Raw genomic sequence first — 17,054 nt, 5'->3', positions numbered from 1 at the left:
TATCCAGTAGTACTGTATACCATGAGCCATATCTCATCTATTCTATCATTTTAAATTTTCTTTCTTTCTTTCTTTTCTTTTCTTTTCTCCTTTTGGAGATGCAGTCTCGCTCTCGTTGCCCAGGCTGGAGTGTAGTGGCGCGATCTTGGCTCATTGCAACCTCCACCTCCCGGGTTCAAGCGATTCTCCTGCCTCAGCCTCCCAATTAGCCGGGATTACAGGCACTTGCCACCACACCCAGCTAATTTTTGTATTTTTAGTAGAGATGGAGTTTCACCATGTTGGCCAGGCTGGTCTCAAACTCCTGACCTCAGGTGATCTGCCTGCCCTAGCCTCCCAAAGTGCTGGAATTACAGGCATATGCCACCATGTCTGGCCCATTTTAAATTTTCTAGTAGCCTCTTCAAGAAGGTAAAAAGAAACAGTGAAATGAATGATCAATTTTCTTTAACCCAATATATCCAAAACATTCGCGTTTTGACACATCATTAAGAAAAACATTGTTAATGAGATATTTGACATTCCTTTTGTCAGACTAAGTCTTTGAAAGCTGCTGGGCCTTTTATACTCAGCGCATTCCAAGTTGGATGCAGAAGTCTCATTAGATGTTAAGGGAGGCCCAGGGCAGTGGCTCACGCCTGTAATTCCAGCACTTTGGGAAACCGAGGCGGGTGGATCACCTGAGGTCAGGAGTTTGAGACCAGCCTGGCCAACATGGTGAAACCCTGTCTCTACTAAAAATATAAAAATTAGCTGGTTGTGGTAGCGGGTGCCTGTAATCCCAGCTACTTGGGAGGCTGAGGCAGGAGAATCATTTGAACCCAGGAGGCAGAGGTTGCAGTGAACTGAGATCAAATCACTGTACTCCATCCAGCCTGGGTGACAGAGCAAGACTCTGTCTCCAGAAAAAAAAAAAGATGTTAAAGGAAAGAGCTTTTCATAACCAGCTTGTTCCAGACATACTCCAGAGTTTCCCAGTAACTGAATGGAGTACCAGTGTTTACATTTAAGCTAATTAAAATGAAATAAAAATTTAAAATCACGCTAGCCACACTTCAAGGGCTCAAGAGCTACGATGTGTGTTTAATACATTGGATGGTGTGAGTGTAGATAGCACCCAATAAGCAGCATTAAGAACATCAAAAATTTTTATTGAGCACAGGCACAGTGGCTCACACCTATAATCCCAGCATTTTGGGAAGCTGAGGTGGGAGGATTGCTCGAGGCCACAAGCTTGAGACCAGCCTGGGCAACATAGTGAGACTCTGTCTCTACAGAAAATAAATTTAAAAATGAGCAGGGCATGGTGATGCACCTGGTGAGTAGTGTGGTTCCAGCTACTTGGGAGGCTGAGGTGGGAGGATCATTTGAGCCCAGGGATTTGAGGCTGCAGTGAGCCAAGATCATGCCACTGCACTTGAGGCTGGGCAATAGAGCAAGACCTGTCTCAAAAAAAAAAATTTTATATATATATAGACTCCATGTGACACACCAGCTCCCTTGCCTTCTGCCATGAGTAGAAGCTTTTTGCACCATGCTTCTTGTACATCCTGCAGAACTGTGAGCTAAATAAACCTCTTTTCTTTATAAATTTAAAAAGATATATATACATACATATATTTTATATAAATATTATATATACACACACACACATATTTATTGAGTGAACAAATGAATATCAAGTCTTTTTTTTTTTTTATTAGACGGAGTTGTGCTCTGTCACCAGGCTGGGGTGTAGTGGCACAATCTCGGCTCACTGCAACCTCGGCCTCCCAGGTTCAAGTGACTCCTCTGCTTCAACCTCCTGAGCAGCTGGGACCACAGGCGTGTGCCACCGTGCCTGGCTAATTTTTGTGTTTTTAGTAGAGACGGAGTTTCCTGAGTATCTGGCACTACAGGTGCCCACCACCGTGCATGCCACCACGCCTGGCTAATTTTTTTGTATTTTTAGTGGAGACGGGGTTTCACCGTGTTGACCAGGCTGGTCTCAAACTCCTGACCTCAGGCAATCCTCCCGCCTCGGCCTCCCAAAGGGCTGGAATTAACAGGCATAAGCCACCACACCTGGTCCCTTTCATTGATTTTCTAGGATTATGTGAGTTAATAGGTCTAAAAGACTAAAGACAGTTTGTTGCTGTCACATGTAAACCTTTAATAAATGCTGGCTGCAAAAAACATTTGACTCAGATGAGGCCTTTCTCCCATCATGCTCTCATTTTCCTGCCTGTGAAATAGAAGGATTGTCCCAGGTGATTTTGAGCCTCCTCCTTTGACCTTGATCGTTCTGCAGTTATATTTATTTAATGTAAATTTTCCGTTTCCTCTGCGTGTCGCCCTCTCCGTGAGCCAGGTGTTCCTGTGAAGGACCTCCTCCCACGCATCCTTCCCCAGTCTTCATCGTCCATACATACAATGCCAAACTCACTCTCTTCCTCTGTCCTCCAGGGCAATATCTTCTCTCTACACCAATGATGGTGACATGGAAGCTCTCGAGGCTGACCTGAGACATCGATTTAGCCGACAGGAGTGGGACTTGGCTAAGAGCCTACAGAAAACCATCCAAGCAGCGAGGTCTGAGAATTACTCTCTGACCGACTTCTGGGCCTACATGGTTATCTCCAAGCAAACCAGAGAAGTAAGTCATTCCCCGCTGGGGACCTGGGGTGGGGGTAGGAGCAAGGGGTCTCAGGGCGTGAGGTTGCCAAAGATACTGACTGGCACACCTTTTAAGTCTTTCGGGACTTTCAAGACATCAAAATCTGGGCATTTCGATGGATGCCTCAAAACTTAAGTATATCAGAATGACAGTGGTTGCAAGTGACAGAAACTGACTCTTATTCATTTATGCAAAAAATAAAGTGATATGATTTACTAGAAAGATACACAGACATCCAGGGCAAGAAGAACAATGAGGAATTATGATGGAATAAGGCAAAAATAGGGAAAGTCTCAGACCCAAGACAACTTTCCTCTCCATCCCTCCTTGGCCATTTGATGTCTTGAATTCACTATTTTATTTCATTTCATTTCATTTCATTTTTCAGAAAGGGTCCTGCTCTGTCACCCAGGCTGGAGCGCAGTGGCGGGATCATGGCTCACTGCAGCTTTGACCTTCTGGGCTCAAGCAATCCTCTTGCCTCAGCCTTTTGAGTAAGCTGGGGCAACAGGTGTGCACCACCATGCCTGGCTAATTTTTAAATTTTTTTTTTTTGTAGAGACAGGGATCTCGCTATATTGCCCAGGCTGGTCTCAAACTCCTGAGCTCAAGCAATCCTCCAGCTACTGGGTTCAAGTGATCCTCCCACCCCAGCCTCCCAAAGTGCTGGGATTATGGGTATGAGCCACTGCATCCAGCCTATCCTAACACTTTGGGCTTTTGTTGTTGTTTTGTTTGTTTTGTTTGTTCTTGAGACAGGGTTTCACTCTGTCACTCAGGCTGGAGTGCAGTGGTGCAGTCATACTCACTGCAGCCTTGACCTCCTGGGCTCAAGCAATCCTCCCAGCTCAGCCTCCCAAGTAGCTGGGACTACAGGCACCCACTACTGTGCCTGACTAATTGTCTTTTATTTTTCATTTTTTTTGTAGAGACAGGATCTTGCTTCGTTGCTCAGGGTGGTCTCCAAATCCTGGACTCGAGTGATCCTTCCACCTCAGCCTCCCAAAGTGCTGGGATTTATAGGTATGAGCCACTGCACCTAGCCTATCCAGGCACTTTGGGTGGCCGAGGCAGGAGGATTGCTTGAAGCCATGAGTTCGAGACCAGCCTGAGCCACATAGCAAGAGCCTGTCTCTATCAAAAAATAAATTAGCCGGGCATGGTGACATGCATCTGTAGTCCCAGCTACTTGGGAGGTTGAGGCAGGTGGATTGCTTGAGCCCAGGAGGTTGAGGCTGCAGTGGGTCATGATTGTACCACTGCACTGCAGCCTGGGTGACAGACTGAGACCCCTCTAAAAAAAAAGTTGGCCTACGTGCAGAGGTTCCACCCTGTGGGACCCATATGCTCCCTCACACTTCGTCTTGGCACCTTCTCCCAAAGCTGCCGGAGTCCCATTTGTCCAATATGAAGAAGCCCGTGGAAGAAGGGACACTACCCTACCCGATATTTGCAGCCATTGACAACGACCTACAACCCTCCTGGCAGGAGGCAAAAGCACAGGGTAAGCAAACATTTAGAGGGAGGGAGAGGTAGTAAGGGACGGAACGGCATGGAGTGAAATGGAACAGTGTTTTCCTGCCCTTCCCTTGGGGAGCCCAGGAAGAGGGAAGGGCTCAGGATTGCGGAAAACAGGGTGCTCAGCTTAGAGGAGAGAAGAGGGAAGTCCCAGAAGTAGCCAGAGGACGCGCACTTGCGTTGCATGGATCAAGAAAACCTTTAAGAGGTCAACATGGTGGTTCACGCCTGTAATCCCAGTCATGCCTGTAATCCCAGTGCTTTGGGAGGCTGAGGTGGGAGGATTGCTTGAAACTAGGAGTTGGAGACCACCCTGGGCAACATAGTGAGACCCCATCTCAAAACAACAGCAACATTAAATAGCAAAACAAAACAAAACACAATAAAATAGTCAAGCATGGTGGCAGGAACCTGAAGAATCTACTCAGGAGATTGAGGCAGGAGAATCACTGGATATCCAGAATTCAAGGCTTCAGTGAGCTGTGATTGCACCATTGCACTACAGCCTGGGTGACAAAGTGAGACCCTGTCCCCCCCCCCCAAAAAAAAAGAAACAAAAAAGAAAAGAGAGGACAGGAAGGAAAAAAGAAAAAAAGGAAAGAAACTGTAATAAGGGAGGTTTGAAGGATGGTAGGGTGGGTGGGAAGGGCTGTCTCTCACTTTTGTTTTGTTTTGTTTTGTTTTGTTTGAGACGGAGTTTCTGTCTTGTTGTCCAGGCTGGAGCGCAATGGCACGATCTCGGCTCACCGCAACCTCCACCTCCCAGGTTCAAGCAATTCTCCTGCCTCAGCCTCCCTAGTAGCTGGGACTACAGGCATGTGCCACTACACCCGGTTAATTTTGTATTTTTAGTTTCTCCATGTTGGTCAGGCTGGTCTCGAACTTCTGACCTCAGGTGATCCACCTGCCTCAGCCTCCCAAAGTGCTGGGATTACAGGCGTGAACCACGGCTCCCAGCCATCTCTCACTTTTTAGATGTCTTCCTTCTCCATAGGTCCAATTGTCACCCAAATGCTGGCAGCTCTCCAGTCATTCCAGTTTCTCTTTTGAGCTCATCTCTCTCCTGAGATCCACACCTCCTTACCCTATTTCCTAAGCACTTACTTGTGCACTTACTTGTTAAGCAACTGTGTCCTGGCTTCTCACGATATATCAGGCAATGTTACCAGTTACCAGTGGTTGGACATCTCCCGGAATCTCAAGGCTCAGAAGCCCTCAGTATGAATGGTGTTTGTTTGTTTGAGACAGAGTTTTGCTCTTGTTGCCCAGGCTGGAGTGTAATGGCGCGATCTCAGCTCATAGCAACCTGTGCCTCCCGGGTTCAAGTGATTCTCCTACCTCAACCTCCCAAGTAGCTGGGATTGTAGGCATGCGCCACCACACCTGGCTAAGTTTTGTATTTTTAGTAGACACAGGGTCTCACCATGTCAGTCAGGCTGGTTTCAAACTCCTGACCTTAGGTGATCCACCCGCCTGGGGCTCCCAAAGTGCTGGGATTATAGGCGTGAGTCACCGCGACCAGCCGTGAATGTTTTATCTCTCTCCTCAGTGTGTTTCCTTGTGCTGTTTTCTCACCAGAGCAGATAGAGCTGACTCCATCCATTCCATAGGCCCCACAAATTCAGTCCTTCCCAGCCCTAGAAATCACCCCCTCCTCATTTTCATCCTTTGTGCTCTTCTACATCACCCCCAGACCAGGTCTCCCAGTCTCCTGGGAGACTCTTGTAATTAGTTCCTCACTGGCCCGCCCATCCCAAGCTGTCCACCTCCTTCCCTGGCTACCTAATGGAAGTTTCCAGGATGAAAATCTGATCATGTCATTTTCTTCCCTGGAATATTCTAATGACTCACATTGGAATCATGCATTAGATTTATGCCCACAGACAAACTTCCATGCAATCATGTGGCTACACTCTTCCTTTGCACTCCAGGGTTCCATGGAGTTGTAGCCACAATGAGACGGAAGAGAGAGGCAGGGCTGAGGGTTCAAGCTCTGGAAAATACTGGAAACAGGCTTCTGTGGAAGTTATGAGCTGCCACCAGCAGTGTAAAGACTCAGGTCTGAGGATGAGATCCCCAGTGGTTTCTGACACCCCACGGTCCGTCTCTGACATTCTCCTGGCATGGTTGTAATTCCTCATTAATAGATTTTTTTTCCTGCACACCTGCTACGTTCCAAGTTCTGTGCTGGGACTCACTAGCCCTTGTATTTCCTCTGCAGAGACCTGGTTCGAGTTCACCCCTCACCATGCTGGCTTCCCTGCACTGGGGGCCTATGTTTCCATAACCCACTTCGGAAGCAAATTCAAGAAGGGAAGACTGGTCAGAACTCACCCTGAGAGAGACCTGTCTTTCCTGAGAGGTCAGTGCTGGGGTCAGAGGGGATTAAATGGGGGTGGGAAGTGGAGGAGAGGTAAGAGGGTCTAGCTTTGCCCAGCTCTTACATTTCTGGGGGGAAAGAAAAGGACTTGGTATGCTTCCAGAAAGAGGAATGGTGTGTTCCTCCTGCTGAGTCTTCAGTGTCTCTCAAAGGTCTCCTTAATGTGTCAGATACATGATATCCTATCAAACAATCCAGGAGAGAGAGCTTAATAGAGGGGCTCAAGTCCAGGGCTGTGGCTTCCAATAAGCAGATTCAGAATGTGTTTGGGATGACATGGTGCTTTGGGAGGCTGATATGGGAGGATCCCTTGAGACTGGGAGTTTGAGACCAACCTGGGAAACATAGCAACATTGTGTCTCTACAAAAACTTAAAAATTAGCCAGGCATGGTGGCATGTGCCTATGGGTCCCAGCTACTCAGGAGGCTGAGGCAGTGGAAGGATCACTTCAGCCTGGGAGTTCAAGGCTGCAGTGAGTTATGATCCACCACTGCCCTCCAGCCTGGATGACAGAGAAAGATCCTGTCTCAAAACAAACAAACAGCAACAAAAAAAACTAGAATGTGTTTTGGGCACCAGCAAAGCAAGGGGCATACAATTTTTTTAAAACAGGGTATTTCCAGAAAAAATTACAACAAAAACCAAAAACAATCAAAACAGTGATAGTGAGTAAAATAAGAACTTGATTAAATGTCCTTGACTGTAGCTTACACACTGGTATCACTTTTAGTTGTGGCTTCATAATCTTCTGAGAACTCAGGGTCTGAAGGCATTACCCTGCTAGGCAGACAGCTCCCCTACACGGGACAAATAATGCCAGCTTGAGAAAGTCATTTATGTTACCTGAGCCTCGGTTTTCTCATAGGGAAAGTACTTATCTCAAAATGTGGGTATGAGAGTTAGGCATAATCCACAAATAAAGCACTCAGCCCAGTGCCCAGCACATGGTAGTAATTCAAGGATGGTTGAATCGCCATGATTTTAGCATACACTTTTGAGACACGCTGGGACCCTGATACTATTTTAAATGCAGGGGATTCAGTCATGAGCAGGACAGTGAAGGCTCATTCCCTAATGAAGTTTGCACTCCAGGAAAGGAGATGATGAATGAACACACACAAAAATAAATATATATTATAATGTCAGATCACAGTAAATGCTATCTTGAAAAATAATTCATGATAAGGGGCTGGAGAGTGACCACAGTATTATTTTTAATTGGTGGTCGAGCTTCTGACAAGAGATGGCCTTTGAGCGTGGACCTGATGAAAAGTGAAGCCATGCAGATATCTTAGAGGAAAAGCACATGGACAGAGGGAAGAGCAAATACAGAGACCTTGTATTAGTCCATTTTCATACTGTTATAAAGATACTACCCGAGACTGGGTAATTTGTAGACAAAGAAGGTTTAATTGACTCACAGTTTCACATGGCTGGGGAGACCTCAGGAAACTTACAATCATGGCAAAAGGCAAAGGGGAAGCAAGAACCTTCTTCACATGGTGGCAGAAGAGAGAAGAGCAAGCCAAAGAAAAACTACCCAACACTTATAAAACCATCAGATCTCGTGAGAACTCACTCACTATCATGAGTGCAGCATGGGGGGAACTGCCCCCATGATCCAATTACCTCCCACAAAGTCTCTCCCTCAACACCTGGGGATTACAACTCGAGAGATTTGTGTGGGGACATAAAACTTAACCATATCAGACCCTAAGCCAGGACCATGCTTGTCTTACTCTAGAACCAATGAGAAGACCAGTGAGGTTGGAGCCTCCTGAATGAGGCTGTGAGAGAGGGCTGGAGAGGTAGGCAAGGTCCAGATCATATGGGACCCTGAGGGACACAGATGAAGTGTAGTTTGTATTCCAAGTGTGTTGGGAGAGCCAGGGAGGCAGTTTAATTAGGGTGGTGACCTGATTCAGTTTATATTGGAAAAGATCGATCTCTCTCTCTCTCAGCATGGATTAGGGGTGGGTGTGCAAACTTAGAAGTTGGGAGCAGTTGAGAAGCTAATGGTCCTGGTGACAGATAATGGCAGTTTAAGGTTGGGTACCAGAGTGGATATGGGAGGGAAGTGGATGGACTCTGGAAACCTGGAGATGGATGAAGAATTACACCTGGATTGGATGTGGAGAGTAAGGAGAATCAGAGATGACATTAAAGGTTCCAGCTCCAGCAACCTGGTAGATGGAGGGGTGTTCTCAGGGAGAGGAATGAGGTAGGATGAAGGGGATCTTCCCCCTTTCTCTTGTCTGAACAGAAGGGGTCCTTCATATTGCCAAGCCTGGCTCCTGTCTCCTATCCCCGCCATCTTTTTGCTAAATCTGGTCTTGGGCATCAGATATTCTGAAATTGTCACTCCCAGGTGCTCCTTATAACATTATTATTTCCTTGGGTGTATGTATCACCTACTGAAGTGGTTCTGTACATGTCTCTTATCCCCCCCACACACACCCGGGTGCTTTTTATTTATTATTACAAAAAACATATAGCATAAATTTTGCCATTTTAACAATTTTAAAGTGTCGAGTACAGTGGTATAAATACGATACATCCATAATGTTATGCAACCATCACCACCATCCATCTCCATAACCCTTTTCATCTTGTAAAACTAGAACTCTATGCCCATTGAACACTTAACTCCTTGTCACCCCCTCTCTTAGCCCCTGACAACCACAATACTACCTTCTGCCTCTATGAGTTTGACTACTCTGAGTATGACATGTAAATGGAATCATGCACTGTTTGTCTTTTTGTGTCTGTCTGATTTCACTGAGGAAAATGACTTTGAAGTTCATCCATATTGTACCATGTGTTCGAATTCCTTCCTTTTTATGGATGAATCATATTCCATTGTACAAATATACCACATTTTGCTTATCAATTCATCCATCGATGGACACATGGATTGCTTTCATCTTTTGGCTGTTGTGAAGGAAGCTGCCATGCACATGGGTCTGTGAATATCTTTTTGAGACCTTGCTTTCAATTCTTTTGGGTACATACTCAGAGGTAGAGTTGCTGGATCATGTATGTGGTAATTCTATTTTTAAAATTTTGAGGCCGGGCCTGGTGGCTCATGCCTGTAATCCCAGCACTTTGGGAGGCCGAGGCAGGAGGATCACCTGAGGTCGGGGGTTTGAGACCAGCCTGACCAACATGGTGAAACCCCATCTCTACTAAAAATACAAAATTAGCTGGGTGTGGTGACACCTGCCTATAATTCCAGCTACTCGGGAGGCTGAGGCAGGAGAATTGCTTGATCCTGGGAGGCGGAGGTTGCAGTGAGCCGAGATCATGCCATTGCACTCCAGCCTGGGCCATCTCAAAAAAAAAAAAAAAAAAAAATTTTTTTTGAGAAACGACCATACCATTTTCCACAGTGGCTGTACCATTTTATATTCTGCCCAATGGTGCACCAGGGTTCCAATTTCTCTACGTCCTCATCAACACTTATTGTTTTCTGGGGTTTTTTGGATACCAGCCAACCCAATGGGTATGTCTGTAGTGTCTTTGAGTTTTCTTCTCCTTTTTTTTTTTTTTTTTTTGAGATGGAGTCTCACTCTGTCGCCCAGGCTGGAGTGCAGTGGTACAATCTCGGCTCACTGCAACCTCCCGGGTTCAAGTGATTCTCCTGCCTCAGCCTCCCGAGTAGCTGGGACTATAAGTGCACACCACCAGGCCCAGCTAATTTTTGTGTTTTTAGTAGAGATAGGGATTCGCCATGTTAGCCAGGCTGATTTTAAACTCCTGACTTCAATTCATCCACCCACCTCAGTCTCCCAAAATGCTGGCATTACAGGCGTGAGCCAACGCACCTGGCCCTGGCTGATTATTCATTTTTTATGTCTTCCTGTATCTATACAAATATGTTTGGCTAAAAGTCACTAACCAACCACAGTGCCCTGAGGAAATGTGGGATTAATTTTCTTACAAAAGAAAAAGACAGGCCGGGCACCGTGACTCACACCTGAAATCCCAGCACTATGGGAGACTGAGGCGGGCAGATCACTTGAGGTCAGGAGTTCGAGACCAGTTGGGCCAACATGGTGAAACCCCATCTCTACTAAAAAAACACAAAAATTACCAGGGCGTGGTGGCGCATACCTGTAATCTCAGTTACTCAGGAGGCTGAAGCAGGAGAATCACTTGAATCTGGGAGGCAGAGGTTGCATTGAACTTAGATCACATCACTGCACTCCAGCCTGGGCCACAGAGCAAGACCCCATCTCAAAATAAATACATAAATAATGCAAAGATAGGTGACTGGGTGACATTGGTTTAGCTGTGGAACATTAAGCAGAAGGACCTAGGTTTATTCTGGGTTTCTGCTCCTCCATCCTTAGCATATTAACAGTCACCCTCATGCTGAACTCCTCCACACCACAGGATGGCTGCTGCATCCAATGAAGCTGCAACCTTTTTTTTTTTTTTTTTTAAGTCAGGGTCTCTCTCTGTCACTCAGGCTGCAGTGCAGAAGCACAATCATAGCCCAGTACAGGTCTCGAACTCCTGGCCTCAAGCAATCTTCCTGCCTCAGCCTCCCAAGTAGCTGAGACTAGAGTTGCATGCCACCACGCCTGGCCTGCTCCTTCTGAGAAGGACAACAAGCACTTTGCAGAAGTCCCCCCAGCAATGTGCATGGACCACAGCTTGACCTCCCCCTAGCTGCAAGGGAGGCTGGGAAATATTTGCCCTTCCTGCCTGTAGACTGAGAAGGGTTGGCATGGAAGGAAGCTTGAAATGGCCTTGGGGTAGCCAGTCTACAGCGCCTGGCTGGATCTGCCCATAGAAGGTTTGCGAGGACAAGGACCTTATCTGTCTTGTTTATTGCTCTATTCCGCAGCCAGAAGAGTGCCGGGTGCCCACTAATTGCTTCATACATATTTATGGAATGGAAGAATGATCTTTCTTCCTGTTGCAGATCCCTGCAGTGCTTTATACCAGTCTGCTGGTGCTTTGAATATCAAGCATGACAGTCACGTGATGGAGAATGTTTGAATTTTATTGCTATTTTCTTGGCAGGTTTATGGGGAAGTGCTCTTGGTAACGCTGAAGTCAATAGGAATTATATTTTTGGTGAGTATTTGGGGAACAGAAAGGTCAAAGCCTAGAGATATTTTATGCAAGGAGATTCACAGTACTTTTCCTACTCATGGCAGAAGAGAGACCTGTATGTAATTGTTCTAGCAACTGCATTTCCTGACATTTATTCTCATATAATTGGGCAGCCAGGATGACCACAGAGTGGATGAGAGTACAGACCCCCTTGGAAGGAATGTTGCTTTGGTACATGTGAGCTTCGTGACCTCTGAAAAGTTCCTTAACCTCTCTGTGCCTCAGTTTCTGCCTCTGTGCCATGCGGGTGATAATAATAGTAGTTATGGGCCGGGCGCGGTGGCTCACGCCTGTAATCCCAGCACTTTGGGAGGCCGAGACAGGCGGATCATGAGGTCAGGAGATCGAGACCACCCTGGCTAACACAGTGAAACCCCGTCTCTACTAAAAATACAAAAATTAGCCGGTGCGGTGGCGGGCGCCTGTAGTCCCAGCTACTTGGGAGGCTGAGGCAGGAGAATGGCGTGAACCTGGGAGGCGGAGCTTGCAGTGAGTGGAGATTGCACTACTGCGCTCCAGCCTGGGCGACAGAGCGCGACTCTGTCTCAAAAAAAAAAAAATAGTAGTTAGGAATATTTGATGAGTTAATTCATTGAAAGCTCATAGGACAGTGCCTGGTAGATAATGGTACTCAGTAAACATTAGCAATCATTACCTGGTCTTTTTTTTTTTTTTTGAGACGGAGTCTCGCTCTTTCGCCCAGGCCGGACTGCAGTGGCACTATCTTGGCTCACTGCAAGCTCCGCCTCCCGGGTTCACGCCATTGTCCTGCCTCAGTCTCCTGAGTAGCTGAGATTACAGGTGCCCGCCACCACACCCAGCTAATTTTTTGTATTTCTAGTAGAGACAGAGTTTCACCGTGTTAGCCAGGATGGTCTCAATCTCCTGACCTCATGATCCGCCCACCTCGGCCTCCCAAAGTGCTGGGATTACAGGCATGAGCCACCGAGCCCAGCCCCTCATTTAAATTTAACCCCTTCAGTACCCTAAGAGGCAGATGCTTTTGTCCTTTCCATTTTGCTGAGATCCACCAAGTCATGGGAAGGATGCGTGACTCACCCATGCTGCTGGTCAGTGAGTGCAGACGCAGGATTCTATAGGAGAATTGGGTGGTGGATCTCTAGGGGAATAGTGTGGTGGTTCAAATCCAAAGCCTGTCTGCCTGGATCCACATTCCGGCTCTGCTTCTCCTGCATTGCTGACTCTGGAAAGCTGCTTAAATTCTCTGTGACCCAATTTCGCCTTCCTAAAATGGAGACAAGAGTACACAGTCCCAGTCTCGTATATTTGATGTGGGGTTTAAATGACCTCATGTATGTAAAATGCTTAGAGCAAAGCCTGACACATAGGAGTATTTCATTTTATGTTAATCATATTTTTAGGATCATTATTGAGTTCACACCCTGAACAACTCACCATTCATTTAATGCATATTCATGGGACTTCCTGTATGCCAGGCACTGTACTAGTTCTTATCCTTTGACTTTTTTGTTTGTTTGTTTTTTTGAGACAGAGTTTTGCTCTGTTGCCCAGGCTGGAGTGCAGTGGTGTGATCTCGGTTCACTGCAACCTCCACCTCCCAGGCTCAAGCGACTCTCCTCCCGAGTAGCTGGGACTACAGTTGCGTGCCACCATGCCTGGCTAATTTTTGTATTATTGGTAGAGACAGGGTTTCACCATGTTGGCCAGGCTGGTCTTGAACTCCTGACCTCAAGTGATCCACCGCCTCAGCCTCCCAAAGTGCCGGGATTACAGGTGTAAACCACCGTGACCAGGCTGATGTTGTTCTTTGACATCGGTGTTCACCATAAGTTGGTTAAAAACAAACTGAAAAAGGGAATCTATCTATCTACAACCTCCAAATGGCTAACTAAAGGTGTGAGATGGGTCTGAGTGTTACTTCTCCAGTGGGTCTGCTAAGCTTTCTCTCTAAAAAACAAAAACAAAACTCCTGATATGTAGCATTTGCCAATTCCTGTGGTGTAAATGTTCCCACCATGGCCAAACTTCAAGCTACCAACATGAGGTCACTGAGCACAGAGTTGGAAGAGAGGTGCAAAATTGGCTCTCGAGAGGTATTGGCTGCCATTGGAGCCCATGGCTGCCATTTCTATTAATGAAATATCCCTGCAGGTCATCTGTATTTTTTATGTTATAACTAGGGACTTTGTTGTACAGCTAAACATTCCCCCTGCTTCTACTCTTTTGCAGACCAGTTAAGGAATCTTCTGACCCCGAGAGGTAAGCATCCTACTTCGTCGTGAATCCCTAATGATAATATGGACTGCACACTTGCTTGAGGCCAGCCATTGTCCTAAGAACATTACGTGTATGATTCATTTGGTGCCCATTTGAACTCTTTTTGTGGTATTTCAAAGATTTCATCTTGATTTGGATCTGTTGCTGGAGAGGTAATGTGATCTTTTGGGGGTGTGCTGTAGAACCATGTTTTATCATATTACCAAAGTTACTTTTCTAGTTCCTTCTCATTTGAGTAGACTATTTCTTTTAATTATTCTTGAATTTATGTTTGATTTGACTTTTTTTTTTTTTCTTTTTTCCACTTAAGGATGTGACTTTAATGTCCCTAGCTAATTATAGCCTAATTTGGTCCTTGGTGCTTTCAGGGGTGAAGACTGTAAGAGTTCCTTGGATATAGGGAGTCTTTGTGTGATGGCTTTCTCCGATGCTGGTTGTAGAAGCAATGTGCTCATTGTGTGAGCAAGTTCGCTGTTGCCTACAGGGTTGGAATGGTCGAAGTCTCTTGAAGCTTAACTCCTTCCCCACATGGCATGCAATTTTTTCCCCCAGTATTTTACTGGCTGGTGTGATGGTTCAGGTTTCAGGTCTGTAGGGGAGGTGTGTCTGCATAGGAAGTGATTGTGGCTAAAGCATGTGAGTAAATGCAACACCCAGTGGTGAGCAAAGGTCCCAGCCTTGACAGAGGTGACTGGAGGACCTCTCAGTGAGTTGCACTGAGATTTTTTTTTTTTTTTTTTTTTTTTTTGAGACAGAGTTTGGCTCTTGTTGCCCAGGCTGGAGTGCAATGGCATGATCTCAGCTCACCCCGCAACCTCTGCCTCACGAGTTCAAGCGATTCTCCTATCTCAGCCTCCCGAGTAGCTGGGATTACAGGCACTTGCCACCAAGCCCAGCTAATTTTATATTTTTAGTAGAGACGGGGTTTCTCCATGTTGGTCAGGCTGGTCTCGAACTCCCGACCTCAGGTGATCTGCCCAACTTGGCCTCCCAAAATGCTGGGATCACAGGCGTGAGCCACCGCACCTGGCTGTGCACCAAGGTCTTATCAGGTGGAAGGGTTGGAGCCACTTCAGCTCCCCTGCCAGGTCAGCCGGAATGCCATCCACCTCTCAGACACACTCGTGATCCAGTGCTCTAGCTATTCAGATCAGACGGGCACCTCTTTTCATCTGTAGGAATGTTGGTGTTCCAAGTAGAGAGGAATTGTGAATCTGTCTCTTGTGCAAGCCTAAACCTAGAGGGTGCTCCTCCTGCGGGGATGCCGTCACCCTGATGTGTTCCAGAAAGACTGTCGACAGTTGCACCCATGCTGAGCTCCCACGGGAGAAGCCCCAGCTGTGCCTGTGGCAATGGAAGAGAGAGGAAAGATATCCCCTTCTCCAAGACCCTTCGCTCACACCAGGGCTGTCTGATGGTTGGGTTAGAGCTGTGGACTTTCCCTGCTAAGCCCAGCACTAAAACTGTGCCCCTGCTGAAAGAAACTTCCCACCAGCAGAACGATCTGATTTTCAAGGCCTGCTGTCCAGATTCTTTTGTCCCGTGGGGTGTTCCCTTGACATGGTGCACTCCCCATTCCCGTAGGATAGGAGTCACTGGGCACCAGACTACAGTGAGTGTTGTTCCTCTGGGTCTAGCCACCCAGTGAAGCTTCCACACTTCAGGCTGGTTCTGGGGAACGTCTGCAAGGAATCCGATAATGTCACCTGTCCTCGAGACTCCCAGCAGTGGGTAGCAGCACCAGCTCTAATGGGGGTGGCAGGAGAGAGGCACAGGCTCTGTGAGATTCCTGTTATAGGTAGCCTTAGTATATTGGCTTCCTTGAATGCTAGTTACGGTGGTAATGAACGGATCACGTGGACAGACTCAGGACCTCCTGGTTAGCCAGAGTGGTGCACGCAGTGGTGACAGCTGAGGACATACAGCCGTTTTCTCCTTCCTGGGGGCAGTGTTATCCTACCAGGAGATGCTGTCATGGACTGTGTTGGTTGGCCTCCACCCAGCAGGTGGAGCACCAGCTGCAGGAGTAGCAGTGGGGATGTTCACTTGCCCTATGTTGCCCAGGGTGGCTACTCTTGTTTCTCAGGCAATGGGCAGAGCCATAGAGTTCCCCAAAGTTTCTATCCTTTGTATTAAGCCACCAGGACGGGGGTGGCAGGGCAAAGCCAGGTGTGGGCCGGATCAGGCAGTTTTGTGCTCTAACTCTCCCTGTGCGGGGCAAGCAGCAATCCCTGTTGGGTATCGGGGGCGCAGTTGGTTTCCAGGCCAGTGTGCTGATAATTCAGAGAGGAGTCTTTCTGCCTCTGCTGCACAGAAGAGTTTGTGCAGGGAGCGGGGAGTGGCAGGTGGCAGTAAGCCCCACGCAGATCCCACACACTTGGCAAGGCAGATCTCCTCCCACCCTGTTCCACTGGCAGCGGCGAGCTAAGGTCCAGGCAGCCTGCGCTCAGAACTTGCAAATGCCTCCAAGTCATAAGCTTTCCCTGCAGAGATAGCAGAGATAGCAACCACTGCTTTCAGGCCATACCCCTCCCCATCTATCCCACCCAGCCATGTGCCAGCATCCTGCATACACGTGACTGCAGCTTGCTTTTCGCTTACCCCATGCCCCAATCCCAGCCCTGGCCAAGGAAGTTCATCTGCACCCACAGTTATCTAGTGAAACCCAGTTGCAGTCTTCTTTCAACCTGCCACCACCCCCTAAACTTTTTGGCTGACCACTGCAGGGTGCCCTGTGAGGAACAGTAAGTAATGGCTTCCCTAGGTCCATACTGGGATCTGGGAGTACATGCAGGGTTCTTCCCGCAGCTCCTACTTATATTCCATGAACCTCCCCAAGTCATATCCTGCACTGAATAGGGTTAAGGCCTTGCCCCAAAGACTGGACTTTCAGGCTCCCTGGTGTGGTGGGCGCATGTATCCCGCAGTCTTTCCCCGTCTCACACCCCGGGGACTCGCAGCCCTTCACTTGAGTCACAGTATAGGCTGCAGCCCGTCAGTTCCTTCAAAGGGACGGTGGATTCCTTCAGATTTCCTGTCCAATTCCTGAATCACTTCTTGAAAAAAAAAAAGTTCACAGTGTGAATCTCTACACAGTGTTTTGTCCTTCCAAGTGG

At 47.3% G+C, this 17,054-nt stretch overlaps 1 protein-coding gene across 34 annotated transcripts in view; it reads left to right on the top strand.

Moving 5' to 3' along the window:
• PLA2G4C (phospholipase A2 group IVC) overlaps positions 1–17,054 on the top strand; it is a 58,534-nt gene that overhangs the window by 7,497 nt on the left and 33,983 nt on the right. For 16 of the 34 annotated variants that reach the window (XR_013409958.1, XR_013409957.1, XR_013409959.1 and 13 more), the window contains 5 exons: positions 2,446–2,635; positions 4,040–4,160; positions 6,396–6,536; positions 11,587–11,640; positions 13,891–13,920. Coding sequence is in view for 29 of the 34 variants with exons in the window: in XM_077980638.1 (XP_077836764.1) it covers positions 2,446–2,635; positions 4,040–4,160; positions 6,396–6,536; positions 11,587–11,640; positions 13,891–13,920 (536 nt within the window). In the remaining 5 variants the exon portion in view is untranslated. Of the gene's footprint in view, positions 1–2,445; positions 2,636–4,039; positions 4,161–6,395; positions 6,570–11,586; positions 11,641–13,857; positions 13,921–17,054 lie in introns of all 34 variants that reach the window. The other 18 variants (XR_013409961.1, XM_077980631.1, XM_077980623.1 and 15 more) reach the window with 4 other exon arrangements.

The sequence above is a fragment of the Macaca mulatta genome, chromosome 19 (assembly GCF_049350105.2).
Source record: "Macaca mulatta isolate MMU2019108-1 chromosome 19, T2T-MMU8v2.0, whole genome shotgun sequence".
NCBI lineage: Eukaryota > Metazoa > Chordata > Mammalia > Primates > Cercopithecidae > Macaca > Macaca mulatta.
This window is presented reverse-complemented; position numbering and strand designations above follow the sequence as displayed.